We start from the raw sequence: 22,048 nt of genomic DNA, 5'->3' as shown, positions 1-22,048 counted from the left end.
CTTATCAGCCAATGCTGCATTTCTCAGCGGTCAAGTAGACATGGAGGCCTGGAAAATGCTCTTCTACAAGTGGCAATATAAATGAAGTTGCATCATTTGCACCAATTATCACAGCAACAAGGAATTTTTAGCAACAAGAACAAAGGTGCTGAGAGGCTGCAGTCTGGGTTGATGGTCAACTGCCAGACCCACTAGCCCGCACTTCAAATATATTTACCCAACTTCCTCAAAGCGATGAAGAACCCCTCACCACCGTCTGCACGTGGCTCTGATGGCCAGCACTCGTTCTGAATGATCCTATCTTCAGTTTCTAGAGTCCAGAAATGCTCTAGAGACTAGACCATTGTGTTCTACTCTTATCTGCCCCACTGAAAAGCTCTTACTCTGCCTGAAGGAGGAACACTGCTCAAGCCTTTCCCTCATCTTCTCTTTGTTCTGCTGTCAAAAGAGATGCAGCTGTTGGACTATGTAACAACGTGATACTCCTAATTTTTTTTATAATTTTTGTTTCTTCTCCCCAAACATCCTCTCACTGACCAAAGTCTAAAATCAAATGGCTGTAATTTCCCAGGCCATTCCCCTTGTCAGCATTCCCCATCTGCCAGTATCCTTGCAGGACCCAAAAGAACTCTTGACAGGTTGTAAAGACCACAAATTTAGTTTTTAGTAATGTTTCTCAGTGTGAAACACTAATGCATTTCACACCTAGCAAGCAAAGAGCAGCAAAGTATGATGGAGACAAAAGCACCTCAATACATGGTACTACTAGAGCTTTTTTTCTTCTTTTTAGAGCAAAAATATTTTCTTCTTTGTCCATGGAGTTGAGCTAGTAATACTTCACCACACTGACAAGAGATAAGTTTCTTCAGGCTTGATAACCAGGATGAAAACCACAAGAGAAGGGAAACTTAATTCCAATTAGCAGTTGCAAACTTTAAACTTCACCCTGGCTACACATGAAACTGGAAGCTGTCCCATCCACAGATACTGGCTCAGAAAGCAGCAACTTCAACGGTGACCAAAGCCAGTGACACTGGTGTGTCACACAAGTTTGCTGTAACTCAGCAATGTGCTCATTCCCATGGCTGCCAGTAGGAAGTTCCTGCCCTGTTTACCTCCAAACACATATTATGAGTAAGCAGATAAGCATATTCAAACAGGTCTACTGAATTTCCAGCTTCATTTGACCTATATAACTGACTGCTCCAGCTAACCTAAATACAGACACGTCAGCCTCCTGCGTGCCTGGTCTAATAACAACTGCTGTCTTCCCCTTCACAGGATTAGGCAGCACGAGGCCAGGACCAGCTCCAAGGAGCCGGGAGAGCAAAGCTATTCTTACGCTGTGTTGTAAATGAAAAGGAATTCCTTTTTTTTTTTTTTTTTTTTTTTTTTTTTAAAAAAAAAAAAATATTTCCACGGTTTTATCCACGTAACCGAGAGCAAGATGCGGTTCACAGTTGTAAGGTAACAAACCGCCGTCAAAAAAGAGAGACTGTCCCGCGGAGAAAACCGGAACTTGGAACATGTCAGAGGAGCTGCAGAAAAACGCCGAAGATAATTCTGATGAATGCTGTTTCACAAGTTAAAGCACAAATGATAGCTCACATACGGTGTGTCAGAAGACGCGCCTGCACTATGTGCAAGCAGGGTGATGGATAGACTGTGCTACGGACTCCTTCGTTCAAAATATAAGCTGGATTTTGAGCCAAAATTTGAAGAAATAGCCCTGTTCTGAAACGTCTTAGGAAAGACGGAAGTTTTTAGTAAAAGGAATGGATTTAGATAATTTATGTTTGCGTTGTGGTTTTTTTGTCTGTGAATAATAATCCCCCAATGAAAAAATGTCTAAAGTAGTAGAGTTTCAGAAAAATCCCAAAGAAGAACAGGCCCTATATCATCATTAACTACAGGGTATTTTATTCCTGTAAGGGACCAGTCCCTTTATTTTGCTATTATTTTTATGACATAGTTTATGAAATGTCATACTCATGTAACATCTATTAAAAGAATACCAAGGTTTAAAGGCCGAACCCACGTGTTGGTAAGTGCTGAAGTAGGACTGTCTCTCAACTTCATCTCAGGATTGCCGTTGTGAACACTGGCTTTCTAATGTTCCCACAAGATTTCTTCCTATATCACCATATATGTAAGTATTTTACAAATAATACTTCCATATTCAGAGCATCTCTGCAATATTTGGCATGTATGACATCATTTTACAGGGGAGAAAACAGACAATGTCCAGTTTCCATTACCTCCCAATGCTCTACTCCAGATACCTTAAGCTGAATTTTCAGAACATTTGTTAAACTCACATTACAACTCCACTGACTTTGCTGCTGACACCCAGCAGCAGGATATCCTTTATATCCACCCCATGAGACCTAAATGTGTTTGTGAAATTCTGATCTAACTTGCTCAGCATCACACTGGTCAGTGTTAAACCACCTCCTCAAGAGGAACCCTCAGTGTCTGTAACCAGGAGACCATTCTTTTTCCTCTCCTTTCCTCTCTCCTATCCACATGTTCTACAGCTTCTGCAACTACTCATAGAAGGCTGAATGCCTTGCATTACAGAAATTAGACTAAATCTCAGTCTTCCCTCTCCACTACATAGACAGCTGTGTTCTGAGTGAGCCAGGATATAATTATATAATTAAGGATAACATCTGCACAGGAGACCTGAATTAATGTTGAAAACCCAATGTTATTTTTTTGCTTTTTTTTTTAACTTTTGGCAGCTTGACTTTTATAATCGTACAGCACTTTAAAAAGTCTTAAAGTGCCAGTGTTTTAGGAGTTCCCTGAAGGCTGTAAACCCTTCCTTTCTCTGCTGTCCCAAGTACCCACCACTCTTCAACCTGCAATACTCCTGCTCTTGCCATGCACCAGACCAGGCTACTGCTCCTTCTTGTTGTCTGGTGGCTGGCAGGAGAAGGGGTTCCTAAGAGTACAGGAGATATTCCCTGCTCCCTGGTCTGTTGTCCTTGCTCCAATCTCTTTGTGGAGAAGTAACTCATGAGAAAATCCTATTTGGTTCTTACATTCCTGGAGATGTTGGATCCCAACTAACTGTGTGGAGAGGGCACCTGACAGGCAGGACAGGAAAGCCATGGTAGGACTGACCAGCATCCAACAGCCCCCATGGAACATCAGAGCAAGCCATGGGATTTCACAGAACAGCAGGAGCCACAGCAGGCTGAAGAACCAGAGAATTTCAACAGACAGTGTGGGAAACTTTATAATTTCTTTTTAAACAGGGATACAACTGCATTTTCAGTAGCCTCATTCTGAGAGACAGCTGAACTTTCCAGCTGTGCCAAACACGTGGCATGGAAAACATCAGCTCAAAGATGATGGTGTAATAAAATGATAAAGCATTTTCCCCATTGCTTATAACAGAAAACATAAGGTGATCCCAACTAAGAGCTCAGCTACCTGCTCCACTTACAACGGTATGAATGCACAGAAGGATAAAAAAAAATTGAAAAAAATTTCAAAAAGCTTGTCTTTGCAGGCTTGGGTGACAAAGCACAAGGGCATCCCAGGGCATCTGAGGACACCCATCAGCAAAGTCTTTTTTAGGGAGCTGAACTGGTTCATGAGTCTGAATACAAACAGTAACTCATTAAACAACACATATTTAGACTAAACTCTTGGCACATTACAACAAAAAAAGCTAAAGGATCACCACAGGAAGAATTATGGCCTAGAAAACCTCATGGCTTTCTGAAGTTATCTTAAAGTGAGACTCCAGGGAAATTTTTACATTGTTTTTACAGCAAGAGCACACAGAAGATCTGTCTTCTCCTATTTTGGCATCTTTGCTGAAACGAGAAGCCAAATAATTTGTATGTTCACTGAATGTTCATATAGAATATATACAAATTATTCAGCATCCTCTAAGAGCAGAAAGCAGAAAGGTCAAAATAACAAGAAACTGGGAAGATGCCAGGAAGCTCCTGCCCTACTTTATTTTCTAGACTTGCATTAATAATGGGTGTTTTACAGAAGAGTTTTTAAGTAACATTATTTAATATTCTTAAAAGATTAGAATTTAAATAAACTTAATCCAAACAGAACGTTTACATTTAAAGAGGGGTTTTTTTCCAAATAGTCAACGTGATGATTGCCTGGGCCAGACTCAGTATTTTCTGTACTTGCCAGAGTGGGTAAAATTAATTTAACTGAAAATAGCTGGAACACAAGTGATGGTCCAGCTGAGAAACACTTCCAAGCAGACCTACCAAAAGCCTTGTGCACCCAACTGCTTGGCCATTTTTCTCCAACTTTATGCCTCTCATTGAAAAAAAATAAATAAAAAAAGGACACTAACACTTTTACAAATCTGTCTTAACTAAGAAGAGAAGAAACACCCTCAGACATTCCATAAAATCACAGTTGTAAGAACAGAAATACTACCAAAAAAAGAGAGGTCTTTCCAGAATCCCTCTTGCTCGCTGCCTTCACATGGCTTGGTCTACTTTCACTTCTGTTGTTAAGGCAAGCATTTGCATTAAATAAGTGTGAGTGTTGAGGTAGGAGTGAAGCTGAATTTGAAGGGGAAGGAGGTCAGGGATTTGCACCTTGTGCACACAGGAGCATCCTCCTGTCTTGCAGAAAGAAGCCGCCGTTCTTCTTGGGAAGAACCAGAAGCACCACACACAGCTGGAGCACAGGGGGAGAGATAAATTTAGGAAGATAAAAGAACACAGAGGGGTTTAGTTACCTCAGTGTTTATTACAGCAGACTGAAGATATAGGTCAACCCCCTGTCCTGGAGCCCTTGGTGCTCTGAGGCAGAGAAAACGTTACAAATTGCTCAGACAGCTCTAACTATGCAAGTAATCCATGGAGCCTGCCAAGGAACACATGTGTTTCAGGCATAAATAGTCCAATCTATTCCTTTCTGAATTAACATCTGTCATCATGACACCATTCAAAATGACTGAAGACTGGATCATATTAACAACCACACATCTTGGATAAATATTTACTGTTAAGACTTTCTGCCCCCCCCCCCAGTTTAAATAAAAATGCAGATAGCAAAATGCCTGGAGCTGTGAAAGGGGGGTATCCTTTCAGCCACTGACAGAAAGCATGTGATTTTATTTACAAAATCAAATCAGTGTTTTTCCCCTCCTCTGTAAGTCTTCACACCACACACGGGTGAAGTCGCAGCATCCTGTGGTGTTGCAATGCTTTCCAAAGAGCATTTCTGGGGAATTTTGTTATGTTGGAGGTTGCTCACCTCAGAGACTCCACAAAGCCTTCTCCCTCTGGATGCAGAAACAGATCTGGCCTAATTGTGCCCCGAGAAGAGAAAATTTTGCTGTGACCTTTGCAGACAACTGGATAAAGCAAATAACTTACTTTCATGACCAGCTGTCAGATGTATGACTGGCTTGCTATCCTGCTCCTCACAGTCAACAAACGGGTCACAGAGAGTGAGGACAGAGGGGCCCAGAGTCACAGAGCAGGACGGTAGGAAGGCAACACAAGAGTGCACCCCTGTCCTGAGTACTCCCAAGACACAGAATTTTCCCAGATGCTGGATTAAGTCTGTATTTCAGAAAGAGATGTCAGCAGCCAGTGTTCACCTCTGCAAGTATGTCATTTGAGAATTATAACACCAGATTTCTAGGAAATTACATCTGTCCTGGCTGATTTTATCTAGCTTGAGCTTCTAGCTACCACATTCTGCTGTTTGTTATCAGCACTGCTTGAGAGGCCAGGAGAGATCCTGCTAACATCCCCCTGGACATCCTGCATAGCAGGGAGCAGTGCTCCTCCATCAGCAACTTCTCCTTCCAGTCCTTTACTCTCACATTACTTGAGTGGAACTTTACCAAGATATCCAGTCTTGATTTTAAGACTTCAAAAGCAAATCCATCAAGTCTGTAGGGCAGATGTAGCAAAAAGAATTATACCAATATAAATGCGCTGCCTTTTTTGGTCCTTTGCCTAGCTTCAGACACACTTCTTTCCACAAAATTAAAAAGTCTTGTGAGAAAAAACATTCCCTCTAGGTAGGGAGAGAGAGACTGCAAGTAAATCCCTCCAAAATCTCACGCATAAGCTAAATAAATTGAACTTTGTAACTAAATAAATTGAACTCAAATCTCTCAGACTAAGGGGAGGCTTTGCAGACTTCAAATGATTCTTGTAGTTCTTTACTGAAGTGTTAACATGGAATGTCTTTATCCCACTAACAGTTGCATGAATAGTCAATACCCTCTGGGTGACGTCTCAGTTTCACTGGTGACGATGTCCTCGGACCTCTTCCATGTGCTGGATTCACAGTCTGGAGGAACATCTGCTGCTCACGTGGGCAATGCAATACCCTCAGTAGGCAAGGGCTGCACTGGTGGTGGTTCATTTGGGCTGCCAGGTGCCCAATCACGTATGTAGGGGCTACTGGAACATGCTTGTCTTTGTCAGCACGCAACGACCAGGCAGCCGTGAGGGATAAAAGGGAGCATTTAAGATGTAAGATTTTGGGGAGATCTGAGAGTATTGCGATGCAAAAGGGAGCAGGACACAAATCCACAGGCAACTGGGCAATTTCTTTAGGTCTGCTGTTAATGGAATTGTGCGTTTCATTAAGATCAGCATCGGATTTGGAATGAATTTCTTTACATTGCCTCAGATATTCCAATCAACGCAGGTAACCTGACTTTACATGTAGTATGACCTTGAAATGCACCCACTGGGATTTGCATAATACTGATGTCTGAATATTGACAGAGCCTGCCAAAGAGGGTGAGTGCAACATGAGCACCCTCCTGATGCTTTTTCAAGACAGCTGCACTAGCTCTTCAGTTGGTCCTCACATTGACTTTTCAAAAGAAAAGATGCAGAAAAAACTGCAACTCTTTAAATTATCCATCTTTTTTTGCCTTTGGTTGAGAAGGAAGGAGTGATCAAATATCTAGGAAAGAACAGCACTTGTCAGTTGGATGGCAACAGACATCAGAAGACATTAGAGGATGACAATTTTAGGAAGAAATTGGTCTCGGAATAAAGCAGGATGGTGAGGCAATCCCAGAAAGGATGTCCTACTCGGGCAATGATACAGTCTTTCCAGGGGGTAAATTCTGTTTGGGTGTCTTCATTTAAGAATGATGTAAAGGAAAAGAAACTAAAGAAGAATAAACATCTGACTGGAGCTCTCTGATTTTCACATTACAGCTGGGATTACTGAGCCAGAAATGAAGATGATGCTGTCTCAGTAGATGTGGGATAAAGGTTCTTTAAGGACTACTGATGCCCAGCATGGATAAATGCTTCTCCTCCTTTATTAGAAGCACAGAGCAAGGATGACTGGCATTAGGTAATAGCAAGCAAAGCAAGGGACAAAAAAAAAAAGGACAAAATCCATGCATGCTGTGGGAATGACTGAAAGGGCAAAGACACCAACAATTTTTAATTTTAAAGAGAAACTGTCTAAAACTAGGACTAATTAATCATGTCATTCCTACAAATATATATACTTCACAAACTTCTGACACCTGGAACTTTTTCATCTAGAAAACAGTGTGTTTATGGCTATTTTTTATTTTCTTCACCAGCCCCAAGAGCTTAGGTGAATGTTGTTACAGACTCATGAATATTGATGACTATCCAATCCAGGTGGACAAGTTTTATTATCCAACATGCACCCATCTGATAATATTAAATGCTATGAAGGCACACTGCAATGGCACCAGAGCAGCCCCTGTCACCAGCTGATGCTTGACAGTAAGTCTGTACTTACAGACACACTGTGCATGCCTAGGTGGGAACAGCTCTCAGCTATGTAGTGACCTGCCTAATCTTATTACGCTGTTGCATGCAGGTATGTATGAAGGGCAAGCTCCAGCCTGCATCTTCCATACCAACAACCTTCCTTTGGGAATCTGGCCAGGAAGTCTCCCCCAAGGCCCGTGTTTCAAACTGGGTCATTTGCCTACTGAGGTTCCAGTATGGTCTCACCACGAGTGCTACCTGAAAGCTTGTTAAAAATCACAAAACACAGAACTAAAGTTTTCTCCCTCTTTTGGTCAACAGGGACAAGATTTTATATGGCATCCCTACATAGTTTCCAGCCTCTCTTCTACCCATGACTGGAAAAAAACTGGCTCATAGTGTTCATACTTCTCTCATAGTGTTTATACTTCTCCTTACCCCTTCCGAAAATGGCCCTGATTTCCTGGCCAGGCACAGAGAAGGATTTACTTTTTTCATATGCAAGTCTTCCATGGTTCCCTTGCGCCACTCCCACCAATGCACTGCACTGGTGAAACAGCTCCTAACCATGGGAGCACAACCCCTCAGGCAGTATGGACAACCCTTCTAAACACCCAGAGAGATCAAAACCTAAAAAACCAAAACTCAACTGTGTCACAAGAATCATCCTAGAAAGACAAACTAACTTTCAGTTACTCTTTGTCAAAGGAATATGGAATATTCCCCACAGAATGCATCACACAGACTCTCCCACCTCATTTTCTCAGTCAGAGACTTGGTAGCTGCCAGGAGGGTCTGCCTCACATTTTCACTTTATTTCAAAGCATTTTCTGTGCTTCCACATTTATTAACAGTTCAGTGGCTTTGAGTGAGGTAACGAACCATCCTGATAACGTGGTAAGGTACTTCCCTGCTAAAATTCCTCCTAGAATCCCTCCACCCTCTGTGATTGGAAATGTGCTAGGACCACAGGACAACCATCACCAGAAAGGCTTTCTTGCCTCTTCCCCTACTGCAAGCCCCATCATGTCCTTTAAGCAGGCTGGCTGCCTTACTCACCAGCCGTGCCTTCCTATATTATACTCCTGAAGGGATTAGTTATAAATGGCTATTTAGGTGAAAACTCAAATTTGCGAAAGACATGAGACAAGCCTTAAGCTGACTTCTCAGTTCAAAAGCTTTTCTCATTTATCATGGAGCAGCATGTCCAGCTTCTGTCCCCTTTCAGCTGAGTCCAAGGAGAGCAGGCAGACATGAGGCAATGCCCAGCCAGGTACACCTCTAAGCAGGTGGGCTGAAGCTGTGTTTCAGCATAGGATGAGGCACCACAAACCTGTAATCAAGCTTTAAATTCATAATGCATGAAGATAACTAGTGGTGGACTTAGAGCTCCACCAAACCAGAATGCTGTCCCAGGAATCATCCCACATGTCTCTCCCACAGTCCTTTAAAACCTGAAAAGACCAACTGTACACAAGACACTTAAAACAACAAGCCCCTTGGAGGAGAAAAGGGAAAGAAAATATTTATAATCCAGAAGCAAACTCTGGAGCGAATCTGCCAGTGGCAGTGGCCACTCCAGTTGTCACCAAAGGCAAGGGACAGCGTTGGAAAAAGCAGGTTCTCTCTCCCTAGCCAAGACTCAGAGAAATCACCTGCTCAAGTGCTGGTCTCAAATTCCAAACAAGATGAAAATACACGCATGTGAATGAAGCTTTACTTGGGGTTGGACAGCAACAACAGATTCACAGTCTCACTCTTTTCCTGAAGATGACAGGAGGAGTGCGATGGTTCCCAAGCTGTTTTTTTTTAGGGATGTAAAACAGCCCACAGGTAAGGTCGTTTCAGAATCTGAGGAATCCACAGTGAACTGCAGGGCTGTGACATTCACAGTCTGCCCTAGCAAACATGCAGCATGACAAGGCCATTAACTAATGGAAGAAGAGAAGCTCTAAACAAAAGCTCAGCAGACAGCACAGGCTCTGGCAGCAGACTGGCCTTGGCTCTAGCACAGTAACACTGATCACGCCAGGAGGGTACTGTAATGCACATTTTAGCAGGACTAGAAGTAAGCTGTTAATAAAAAAATACAGTTCCCAAACAAAAGGTTAAATAACCCCCCCCCTGCTGCCACATCCAGAAGATGCCCCCAAGCAGCAGTGACATGCTGTGACAAAGGAGGAGGGGTTATGTTGTGCCCACCCCCACTGCTGGAGGAGGACTGCTTTTCGGATGGCATCACTGCTGTGTGCAAGTTGTCAAAGACATGCCCCTGCAAGGGACACACAGCCCAACCTGGCCACGCTCGCAGGCAGGTGCTCACTTGCTCCTATGACTTTCACTATCAAAGAGAATTTGGAGGTGCCGCAGGGGCTCACTGCACAAGTGACTCCTCCTGGCAAAGGCTGCAGAGATTCCCGTCGGAATCATCCGCAGGCTCATTATTACACGAGAAGGAAGCTTGTGAGCTGCCAATTTCTAGTGACAGCTTTGCCCTCACTTGGCTGCTTTAAGGCCGTGTGCCAGGTGTTCAGGGAAGTCAGCCCTAGCAAGAGAGCAAGAGAGCTCCTTCTGATTCACTAATGATGGGCAAGAAACCACGCTGGAATTGGCCTCAGCACCAGGCTGAGATAGCTGATTTGCATATCTGGAGCTGTAAATTCCTGTTTGTTTCAGGAAGCATCTACTCTCCACAAAATACAGAAACTTCTGCCTCTTATTTTAAGAGCAACATATGACCAAACCTCCCTCCCCATATAATTTCACCGGTACTTTGGGTACTCAGGAAGAGCTTCTGTCACTGGAAGACCCAGGGTGATGCAGGAGGGTACAAGGAGCGGGAAGCAGCAGGGTGGATCACAACATAGGTAATGTCTCTTGGCAAAAAGAACAGTCCAGGAGAAAGTGTAACTGTTCTGAGTGACTGCCCATGAGTAATCCCTCTCTGGGGATCACTGGCAGCAGTCATTTCATCATCCAAGGGGTGCCTGGCTGTGTCAGCAGGCTCTTGCAGCAATGATTCCAAGGCAGCACTGCCAGACCAGTCACCACAGACGCACGAACAACTCACATCTGTGACCCTTCTGCAACAACCACGAGTTCAGGACACTGCAGGCTGTGGGACTCCAACTCACTTCCTTTCCACTTGTACACTGACATATTAGGTCAGCATGGTGCAATACTCCCCTCTGCTAACCATGTCACTTTTCTCTATCCCATACTCCTTTTAGTTGCAACCAGTGCAATTATTTTCTCCTTCGGTTTATTCTAATGCTTGTCAAATGACTGAAATCAGATTACCAGGGTTTTAGTCGCTCAGATTCACTCACCCTTCCTCTTCTTAAAGGCAGCTGTACACTCTCTGGTGATACCATACTGCTGTAACTTCCTACAGGACAATTTGGAGCGTCAGCTCAGCCAGAACTCTGTGATGGAGACTACCTTTGTTTTGCTGCTGCTGCTGAATATTTAGCCAAACCTCTCCTTTTCCTAGAATAATGTTTTCTCTCAAGATTTTACTTGCTTCCAGATATTTCTGTTTTACTGGGAAATAAAAAGCAGTTGAGTTTTTGCCTTTTCTTTGGTCCATACTCCACTGCTCTGGTTTCTGGATGTAGTGTCTCCTAGGGCATCACACAGATCTCTGGGAGGTCATTACACCGGAGTGTGTAACACATAAAATCCCCAGCCTCTCCGTTCTGTTGGTGCTTCTTCATCACATTGATTCTTCTTCCTCATAACATCTCCAGAAAATCCTTCTCTCTACAAAGCACTTATCCCTTTCTCAGTATGCAAGTGCTGCCAAAAGACTCACATAACACAGAGCAAATCCCTCTCAGCTGCAGGGAGAATAATCTTATCTGACCACTGACCCAGCAATAAATAGCCACTCGCCTTTCATTTACTCTTTCTCAGATAAACTCCCTTTGATTTCACTTACTCAAGAGAGGACTAAGCAAGGATCGTAGTACCTGGCCCAGAATCTCTGGTCAAGCAGGTCCAAGCAGCTCCAGGTGTCTGAAGGAATTCAGGAAGTTTCATACCCACCTGTGACTGTGCCATGGACACATGCAGTTTCTATCAACAGTCACGAGCAAAGGAAACATCAGAGGGCAGAGATCAGCCTATTTTTTTTTTTTGAGGAATGTGTCCACTTCCACAGCAGTTGTGCTTTTTAGCAGGATGCTTCCATTTTCCTTTTCTCCATCCTGAGTCAGACTCCTGACTGTAATGACTGGTTTGCAGCATGGATGAAGTCTTGCAGAGGGATGTGTCAGATAAGGAACAACCAACAGTGGCATACAGACCTCTCAGGTCAAGCAAGTGCCTCTAGATGAATCCAGGAAAGGAAGAAATTCCCTTTTCTCTGGAACGTCAGCTGAGACAAACAAACTCTCCACAGAGAGCACTGGGCAGGCATTTGTCACCCTGAACTTACCACACACTGATAAAAATACTAACACTCACCACCAGAACAGACACCTATGTGCTATTCCCATAGCCCTGCTCGTTCTCCATCGGGTCATTTCTATCTAACAGACAGCACTTTCTGCATCAGCTTCCTCTAGAAAAGCAGCTGTGCCACCTACCTGCTTGCAGCTAAATCCAGTGACAGGAAGATCTCAGCCTCAAATAGCGAGAGATCAGACTAGAGAGCACAAGACAGATGTTTTCACCTGGTCTGTATCCTAAAGTATTCAATGAACTGGCCCAGCAGCCTCAAAAAACAGCAATGACTCCCTTTGGGAACTTGTGTAGAACGGGTAGGATTCTCAAAGGATTGAAAGATGGACAAAAGCAGTGCCTAGCCTTAAAAGATAGAAAAGGGAAGAGAGCTGATTTCAATTCCCAGAATAGCAGGATTAATTATTTGTAAGCACCTGAAAAAAAAAAAAAAAAGACTGAGTAGCCACCCACGAGGATTTGTCAAGAGTAAATTATGTTTAAAAAAAATTCATTATACAGAAGAAAAATTATCACTGGGAAGAAGGAAGACATGTAACTGATATTCAGTAAAGCTTCTGATAGATCACTTTCACAAACATGCCAAAACTGTTATTAAGGATACTACTGTGACACAAGTTCAGAAGTGGCCAAAAAACTATTGAGGATGAGTTCTCAGTGGGCTCACTGTAGAAATGGGAGGATGTTATTACTTTGGGTTCTGCCTAGGAACCAACTTTATTTAGTGTTTTCATTATTAACCTGGATGATGGAGTAAAAAGTATGTTTATTAAATTGAAGAGGACATGGATCTGGAAAGAATGGCAGGTATGCTGGGAAGCTCTGCCAAAGGAACTTGGCAAACTGGAGAAGTGTTCTGGAAGAAAGAATTGGTGGGGACAAGTGCACAGTGCTGCTCTTTGACAGGAGGAGCCAATGGCAGAAGCACAGGGTGTGGAGCTGGGGAGGTGGCTGCTCTTCAATTCTTCCTGAGACCTGGAGTCTCAAGGAACCCGACACTCACCTCCAGTTCCATGCCACTGTGGAAAAGGCTGTCCAAACAGCAAATGTATAAGGAATGAGAACTGTGAGGCTAGCGAAGCAGCTGTGTGCTCCTCTCTTTTTGCTGTAGTCTGTACATTTTTGGGCACTGCTCTTTAAAGAAAAGATTAATTAACTGCAGGCATTCAAAAGAGCAACAGGAATTAAGAGATCTGGAAAACATCACCTAAAAGAACTGAAAGAAATGGGAGAGTTTATTCTGAAGAAATGAAGGATAAGGAGCCAATCACAAGAGCACTGAAGTAACATGTAATGCAAGAAGCTCAAGTTCCTTTTGCTCTCTGCCAAGCTGGGCACTGAGGCACTCAGTTCAAAGAACTGCAATGGCTCTCCCCAGTCTTCTAGCAAGTTTTAACAGACAATTTGCTACATCTTTCTAAGAGCGGGGGATACCATATTAGAATCTAGTGATGACCAGTTGACTGCAAGCATCAGGTGGAAATTCAATTTGTTTTCAAGTAAACCAACCCATCCCTTGAACTTCAAGCTAAACACCACGAGTCCCTGCAACTGTGTTCAGGCTGCAGGGCACTGACACTGCCAGGGTTTTCCCTTCCCCTGAATGAGGAAGAGGAGCCTTACATAAAGCAAAGAAAATTACTTTTAACTCAATTATTCACGTTACGAAAGCCCACTTGTGCTTGCCCAGAGGCTGACAGGTAACTTCATCTGTCTGGTACCAGGAAAATAATTGCAAGTTGGTGCCAGTATGAGACAAGAGCAAAGTATGAGCCCTTAAGGCCATCTCTGTAACAACTGTGTGCAATTATACTCCCAGACTGCTTCATTCTGTGTATGTGGTGAGCTGCCAACCTCCTCTCTCTGCCTGTCTCCAAACACATGATATAATATCCCATCCTCCGAATGCTAATCCATTTGTCCTGTTATTTGCTGAAAAGTCATTGAGAAACATTTGAAAACAGATATATAAGATATGTAAAACAAGAACTATACCCAAATAGAGGGCATTTATTCTGCATATCATGACAGCAGATAAAGACAAACCATCCACTGAATGAGAAGTCACTGATCACAACCTGATTCCATTCAGGATGGGTGAATTACAGAGAACAGCCCTGACTATTAACAGGTTCATGGTACTTCAGAAGGGCACTAATGCAACCAATGGGGGGAAAATATTTACATGGGGAAAGTAGTGTATTCATCATTTCAGTGTTTTAAAATTACACTTGATACTGTTGTTCTGGATGATACTTCAATCAGACACAAATCGCAAATCTCAGTAACTGAGAAAAATATAATGGTTTATGCTATTCAGGAGGTCACATTAAGTCTGCTTGTAGCCTTTTCAATAAGTTGTGCTGCTGTTGTCTCCTCCTCCCCTCCTGTGTCATCACATCCTTGTCCCCAGACTCCCACTTCTTCCCCTTGCCATTGCTCTTTTCTTTCCTCTGCTCCTAAATCCTAAGAGACCATAAAATCCATGCAAGAGCTGGTCCTTTTAAATACCCTTTAAAATAAATAAAAATTAAATTCATTGTTTATAGTACACACTAACATAATCTTGAATAGAAAGCCTCATCTGTGACGCAAGGTCATGTTACAGAGAGATGTCTTTGTAAAACACAATTAAAGCTGAAGTCCATGGAGATAAAGAAAGTCTTCACTTAAATGCAGCAGGACACACAGAGGAATTCTCCTCAGACCCAAATGTGGCAAATACGATGGTGATACCATGTCTGCCCACCATTACTAATTAGGTGACCTTCACAGCATCAGCTGACAGCGTTCTTACCACTTTCTCCTTGTAAACAATGTATTTCAGCCACTTGAAATCCTGCCATTTGAATCCTGCCAGAACAAACAGGGAATCCTTCTCATACTGCTCCATTTTCTGGATTGCACCTTCAGGATATGTGATCCGGAGTGTTGTCTTGCCACCCACATCCTTTTCAAAGCCTTTCACTGGAGCCGAGTTCAGCCTGCAGGGCAACCAGAGAAGACACTGTCACGGATTCCCACTTACACTCATGGGTGTTGATGACACAGCAATCACTGCTGGGCAAGAATTCCCTGTAGCAGGTGTTAGAGCAGGAAATGTTACCTCTTCCAGTCCTTCACCACGAACATTTATGAACGTTTATACCGACTGTGACGACAGTTTAATTAGAAGCCATTTAAATCATACAATTGAATATAATGCAAACCATTTCTGCGTATCCACTATTGTGATTCACACTGAATTGGAAGCTTTGGAAAAGGAAACTGAAAAATATTATCCTTGCAGATTTAGAGTTACAAACTAAGCATTAATATTTTAACATCCCATTGCTCCTGTGATGTGTCACTTGGATTCTGCAAGACTGTGCTGAAAGAGATGACGCAGCTCCACATCAGTTTTAAAAGAGCTGAACCTAGTCTAATGCTCTAACCCCGGTCCAGAATTTACACTGCTCATTTTACCTGCAGTGAGGCTGTTTAGGGATATAATTCTCAAAAAAAACCCCAAAGGAACAATCTCATGGGCTTAATTCCCCAAACTGGCCCATCTGGAGGGTGAGGTGCCCTGCAATGGCAGCACAAAGCAGGAGGTTGGGCTGCACGGCTGGGGCAAGGCTCAGCACAGCTTCAGTCTCACTGACTCCAAGGAGTTTCTGCTGTGGAAGTGCATCCCACTCTGAAAACACCCAAGCAGACACACAGCTTTGCTCTTGGGCACACTGATTTCTAAGGGAGTGCTATGTATTTAGCTGTGCTTTTGTCAAAACATTTCTCAGGAACAAAGTTTTTTCCCTTGAAAAAACGAACTGCTTTGGCATGAACTGCAATGATGACTTTCATGACATTATTCAAAACTTCTATTCAAAACTAGAAAGCCAAAGCTGAGGAAATCTCAAGTAACTTGGAATACAAATCTTGCTGACATCAAATAGCAGCCCCTGATGGAACAGCATTGCCTGCTTGAATTATTGCAGCATTCTTGACTTGGTGTAGTTCAATATACTGGAAAGTGCTTATGGACTGCAAATTTTGCCGTGCAGGAATGTTAATGAGTATCTGGATATGTCTTTTTCAGCCTGGGTAAGCATTCTACTTTGGAAACTTTTTAGGAGAAGAAAATCTCTGTATAAAATCTGAAATTATATTCAAATTTTAGAAGAATACAATCCTATGCATTTTCAGTAAAAATACTTGCTTTATCATTAGGAATAAAATACTGAAGGGAAAGCAACTTAAGAATCAGCACCATCACAATTTATACAGCAGATGAACTCTTTTTCCATGGTTTATAAACCCTCGCTTTGTAGCCTGACTTTGAGGTAGCTAGACCTGACTACCTGCAGTAACAGTGCTCTCAGCCAGCCTCATCCCCTTGCTTTTCCTCTGTTGCTGGTGGCACATTCACACATCACTCATTTTTTTCTAAGGGCATTATTTAAACTTCAAGGTGTTGTGTGTCTTTGGGGTAGACGACCTTACATAAAGGAAACAGAGATAAATATTACAAAGTACTGTGTGAAGAAAGCTAGTTATACCTATTTTTATCTGTTTTCTTGAAGTTGAAGAGAAGGTGTCTGCAGTCATTTCAGATGCCAATGTGTGGCTCTTTGGCAGGGTTTTCCCCATCCCCAGCTGCTCAGTTCGCCGTTTCGCTGCTTACCCTGTCAACACTCCCAAAACTTGGGATCCCTACTTTGTGTCTAGGCAGGAAACAAAACAAGCCATTTCCCCAAGGAAAATGAACTCAGGTCCCCAGCAAAGGCCAGAGTGTGAGTTGCTGATGGAGTCCCAGTGATGGAGTCCTGCCAAGAGCCAGCACTGTCAGCCCCAGGGGCAGTGCCCCGAGGGCAGTGTGGGCAAGGGACCAGGAGAAGCTCTGGCAGCCACAGTCTGTGTTCACCAAGGTGACGCTACACAGCTCAAACCCCTTCCTAGGCAAGACACACTGGTGGTTACAAGCACACCTAAGTTAGGATGTCAGGCCTCCTTGTGTTGTCCATGGATGGGCAGTTTTCTCACATAAGAAGTTTCAGAGTGTTTTTCAGTCTGTGTCTGCTGATGAGACACTAACTCCTAATTGTGGCACCATGAAGACCCTATCACTAAAGCATCATCATCAGCTGAATCCCTATCTTGTTCTGATCAGAAATTTCTGATACACACTTGTTTTTGCCCTGTCTGCAAGGAGGCATTTCAGAATACTGATGACTGACTGCTGCAAGAAACTCCTGCCAGGTAAACAGTGTCACAGCTGGGAATAACATCTGCACTGAAATCTGATAATATCTAGTTAAAGAAAAACAGTAACCAACTCACTCCAAGCTGTTTTTAGAACTGGCAAAACCGACTGGACTATGTTCACCACAAGAACAAAATTTATTGCTGCAATTAGCAATCCTCACATGGGCATCAAAAAACTCCACATACTGCTGGATCACATCTTTGTCAACAAATGTACCACATTTTTCCCTTAAAATTCACTTTCTAGGTCCCACATATGATCCTTCAAAGGAGTTTTGCAACCCATGAAAAAGGATGCTATAACACAAGGGACTTCCTCAGCTTCCACGGGAGTAAAGCAAGCAGCTGGATACACATCCAAGCACCTGGCTTCATTTAACCTTTACAGCTGACTTCTCTCCTCTTTATCTGTCCCACAAACAGCACAGGTGCTCAGCTGCCCTCTTATCCTCCCAGCTTGCAAACTGACTTAGATTTACTGATGTGAGAGAAAAAGTTGAACTTTTCATTTGGAAATTAAATAGTGGACTTTCTGATGTAAATCTTAGTGGGTGGCTTAGTCCAGATGGATTGAAATCATTCTTTTGCCACTTTTTGAACATTCTGAACCCAAGAAAAGGCTATAACTGCATTTTAATTCAGCTCAAATAACTACAAGTCACCAGACTATGACAAGTAGTGAGAGCTCTTTGCTAAGAACTGATAGTGAGACCAGGAAAAGGGCTGTAAAAATTTTGTCCTGTTCTGAACAGCCATCCCTGTGTCCAGCACACCGATGGAGAATCAGGGAGCCATTCACAGGAACAAAGGACTAAAAGAGATCTTCTTTGTGTCCAGAGTTAGAGGACATTTATTACTCTCTGTATGTTCTGTTCTTTCCTCATGTGCCCATTACTGGCACATAGGGGAGAACAGAGACCATGCTAAATGATACCTGCCTTAAATTCTTTTACTAATCCCTTTCTTTCTTCCACCTTAGCTAAGAATTTGCTTTTTGCCACCACATCTCACAGTTGACTGAAATTCAGAGAGATGATATCAGACACATTTCCTTTAACGTGAAATCAGTTATCTTACTAAGACAAAAAATGCCAACTTAGACTATGTTAAACCAGTTTTTATAAACTTACACTGCAGTTTATCCCACTTTTCCTATTTACCTTTGTAATATTTTGTTACTCATGATTCAAAACCTGCTGGAAAGCTCTGCATTTTTTTTTTCAAGTCAGACTAATGGGTCTGTAGCTCCCTAGAGCACATTCCCCCCTCCCTCCTACACACACTCTTCTCTCTGAGTCTCCATTAGTACAGGTATTATGTTTGTTAATCTCCAGTCACCCAGAACGCCCCCCTGACTTGACAGATTTATTACTAAGAGTTATGACTAGACCTGTGATTTCACATATCAGCACGTTTTTCAAGCATTCTGAGATGGCAATGATCCAGGTCCTCAGCCAAAGCAAGAAGTCCTGACTTTGCCTGTGGTCCTTTCCACTCCTACACCACTCTGCTTCTGCTCCCTTATTCAACATTGGCATCCACAGTGAACAGAGGCAAAGTATTCCCAGTTTCTAGGGCACCTGTAATCACTGGGTCCTCACTCATAGAGGCTTCCTGCCTCCTAACACCCTATGCTGCATCACTCTTAGTCCTTCCCATCCTAACTGTGAAGTGTAGTTCCTGGGGAATGCTACACATGTATGACCAGTAATACTTCCCTGAGCTACCTAGGGGATATGTCTGGGAGCAGATCCAACAGTCTGAGTTACTGCTTCACCACCTAAGGGCATCACAGAAAGTAGCAGCTTTTAGAAAGGAGCTATGAAGAGAAGGTTCAAACAGGATCATAAGAGAGACAATATTCCCAAACAGCCGTGGAAAATGGAATGTTTGAGGAGTGCCTTTACCCTTTTGATGTGAACACCATTTATAACAAACATTTATATGCTCTTATCTTTTCTTCCCCTCCATATAACTTCATGTTTTCATACAAATGGACACTGTCACTAGTACAGGTTAAAAGTCTGCCTGCATAGCATGTGAACTGATACAGAAACTGAATATATGACAAGAAAACCATAATGCCAAAGACTCACCTGACAACAACATCATAGTCATCAATTTTTAACCCCAATGATTTATTTGCAAGTACTCCACCATTTCCCACAATAATACATCGCCGGCAGCTGAGACTGTGGAAGAAACAGACGAAGAGGTGATTTTTGTAACGTAAATTCAAACACACAGAGCCACACATACTTAGTTTGCATGCATCTGAGAACTACAGGAAACCTTTGTAAATATTAAGAATTAGGGGGGAGACAGAGATACACTTGATCCCCAGCTCACCTCATCATGCCCAGGCATTACACGTGATAAACTGCTTTCAACACCTCACACCACGTGTGGCCTAATGAGATGAGCTGTCAGGACAAGCAGCTCTTCTCCCCCCACACCCGTGGTATGATGGGCTTGAATCAAACCCATCTGTTTACTTAAACCTTCTCATCATTCATTCAGCACTGAAATAACAATAAACCAAAGGCTTAGTGAGGAAGTCTTTTCTCCAAGCAATTTTATGAGTGCAGGCAGATCTTGCCAGGTTATCTGGGGTGTGCTCACCTTGGTGAGAGCAAAATTGCTGCTTTATCACAAGACTTCGAGAGATAAAAAGACCCCACTAAATGGAGAGAAAAAAGACACCCCTCCCACTCCTTCCCAGTAGGAAACATATATGGAGACACCATAGGTGAGGAAAGGGAAGGGAAATAACCTTAATTAGAAAAAGAAACAGGAAAAAGAAGGAGAACAGTTTCTTGTGGAACCCTGAGTCACGAGAACTCTCTGCAGCAGATGTTAAAAAGTGATTTTGTTTTGAAGACAGAGAAAAGGACTTCTTTCCAGCCATCTAATCCCAAACGCAGCTGGCTCTTCTGGCAGTGTGCCTCCATCTCTGGTAGTTCACTGAAGGAATACGTGTCTGCAGAGCCATTTTCGGAAAGGGTCCAAGGCAATCAGTTGTTTGGAGCAGATCTCTGGCCTAGGCAGCCTTCCTAGTCCCAGGCACAGTCAACTGGGCTCTTCTAGGCTGTCCTCTTTGTGATAAGTCTTAAGAGCCAGCATGAGGAAAGCTCCACTTACGTGGGGTCCCTCTTTGCAGAGCAGGGCTGGAGTGCACTTAAAGACTCAGCTAAACCACTGAGGGTCACTCTGCTGACAGAGCCATTAGCTGGAGACACGTGCAGAATTAACAGCACCAAGAAATGCTCTGGAACAGCTTCCCCTGCCCAGAAAAAGTTTCACTGCATATCTGAGCCTTTCCAAAAGAACAAAACATCCTCAAGCAGATGGACATACTAGCCCAGTGTCCGTAAGGCTGAAGAAGCATAGATGTTTGTGATAATCAAACCACAGCAGAGAAAGAATTTTATAGATGATGGCACAGAAAAAAACAAAAAAAAACAAAACAAAACAAAAAAACAGTTCTGGCAACAAGGGGAAAGCAGATGCAAGATCTGGTTCAGGCAGTATATTGTGACAAAGAGGGAAGTGAAAGAGTCAACCCCAAGTACACCCAAAAAAGCGACAAAGGGGGTTACAGCTTTGTCAAAACCCTTAAGGAAAAGATGCTGCAGAAGGGAAAAAAAAGACATTGTTCAGTTCTGGCCAAGTGACATTTCGGATGGAAATACACTCTTCTGATGATTATGATAGGAAAGTTTGACCTCCTAAACAACAGACTGCTGGGTGAAATACCATAGTTTCCCAACTCAGTTGTCTCTGAGCCATGACTTTTCCTAATCTTCTCTTCTGAAGAAGGATACCATGCCAAAATCCGAAGGCTGTAAGCTACGGAGACACCCCTCTATCGTTTTCCCACTTATGTTAGGATGGTAGCTCTTACCAGTTTTGAATATAGACCTGCTTGTTCCAGCCTCAAACCACTTAATCAGATGGTGCTGATTAACCACCATCTACTGTCAGTAGCCCCTTCCACATCTGCATGTGTAAAAACATTCACCCCTCATGGGTCAGACTGGTGAGCATGAGCTGCCACACATGAGATAAAAGAACCAGTTCCACCAGCCAAAGCTGCTCCAGCAGCTTTTCATAGCCCTGCTCCCACACAGTGCTCATGGAATGATCAAAGCTCATTTTTAATCTTCCATTGACCATACCAACTGGAGCAAGCTCATCACATCTTGCAGAGTATGGCAGCTCTCCTAGGTCTTGATTCACACTTGTAGTACCTCTCCGAACAATTTTCAACTTCTCCTCAGATCTCTGAAGTACTGAATCTGGAAGACCAGCATGTGGAGCTAATGCTGCTCAAAGCAGAGTCCCTTTTACACAGAGATTTTACGTACATCATTCCAATCCTCTTTTTATAGTCATTGGTTTGCAGAATATAATCCTCATCTTGTAAACACGATCTGTGTTGTCACCCCTGTGATGCCTGATTTTTGATTTGGCTCCAGGGAAGCAGTGTTCAGAGAAGGATCCCGTGCAAAGGTCAAGACTGACCTGGTCCTGCTACTCCCTACTTTCCTAGTCTTTGGTTCTGGCAAATTTTTCTAGTGTAATTTTACATTTATTCCAGATTGGTTTTA

At 43.0% G+C, this 22,048-nt stretch overlaps 1 protein-coding gene across 12 annotated transcripts in view; it reads right to left on the bottom strand.

The window, feature by feature from the left end:
• Positions 1-22,048, bottom strand: part of ST3GAL3 (ST3 beta-galactoside alpha-2,3-sialyltransferase 3) — a 177,782-nt gene that overhangs the window by 31,259 nt on the left and 124,475 nt on the right. For all 12 annotated transcript variants that reach the window (XM_032696357.1, XM_032696350.1, XM_032696349.1 and 9 more), the window contains 2 exons: positions 19,535-19,630; positions 14,992-15,178 (listed from right to left, as the gene is read on the bottom strand). In XM_032696357.1, coding sequence (XP_032552248.1) covers positions 14,992-15,178; positions 19,535-19,630 — 283 coding nt within the window. The remainder of the gene's footprint in view (positions 1-14,991; positions 15,179-19,534; positions 19,631-22,048) is intronic.

This window comes from Chiroxiphia lanceolata, chromosome 9 (genome assembly GCF_009829145.1).
Source record: "Chiroxiphia lanceolata isolate bChiLan1 chromosome 9, bChiLan1.pri, whole genome shotgun sequence".
Taxonomy (NCBI): Eukaryota; Metazoa; Chordata; class Aves; order Passeriformes; family Pipridae; genus Chiroxiphia; species Chiroxiphia lanceolata.
The sequence above is the reverse complement of the archived record's forward strand: the minus strand, read 5'-3'. Positions and strand labels throughout refer to the sequence as shown.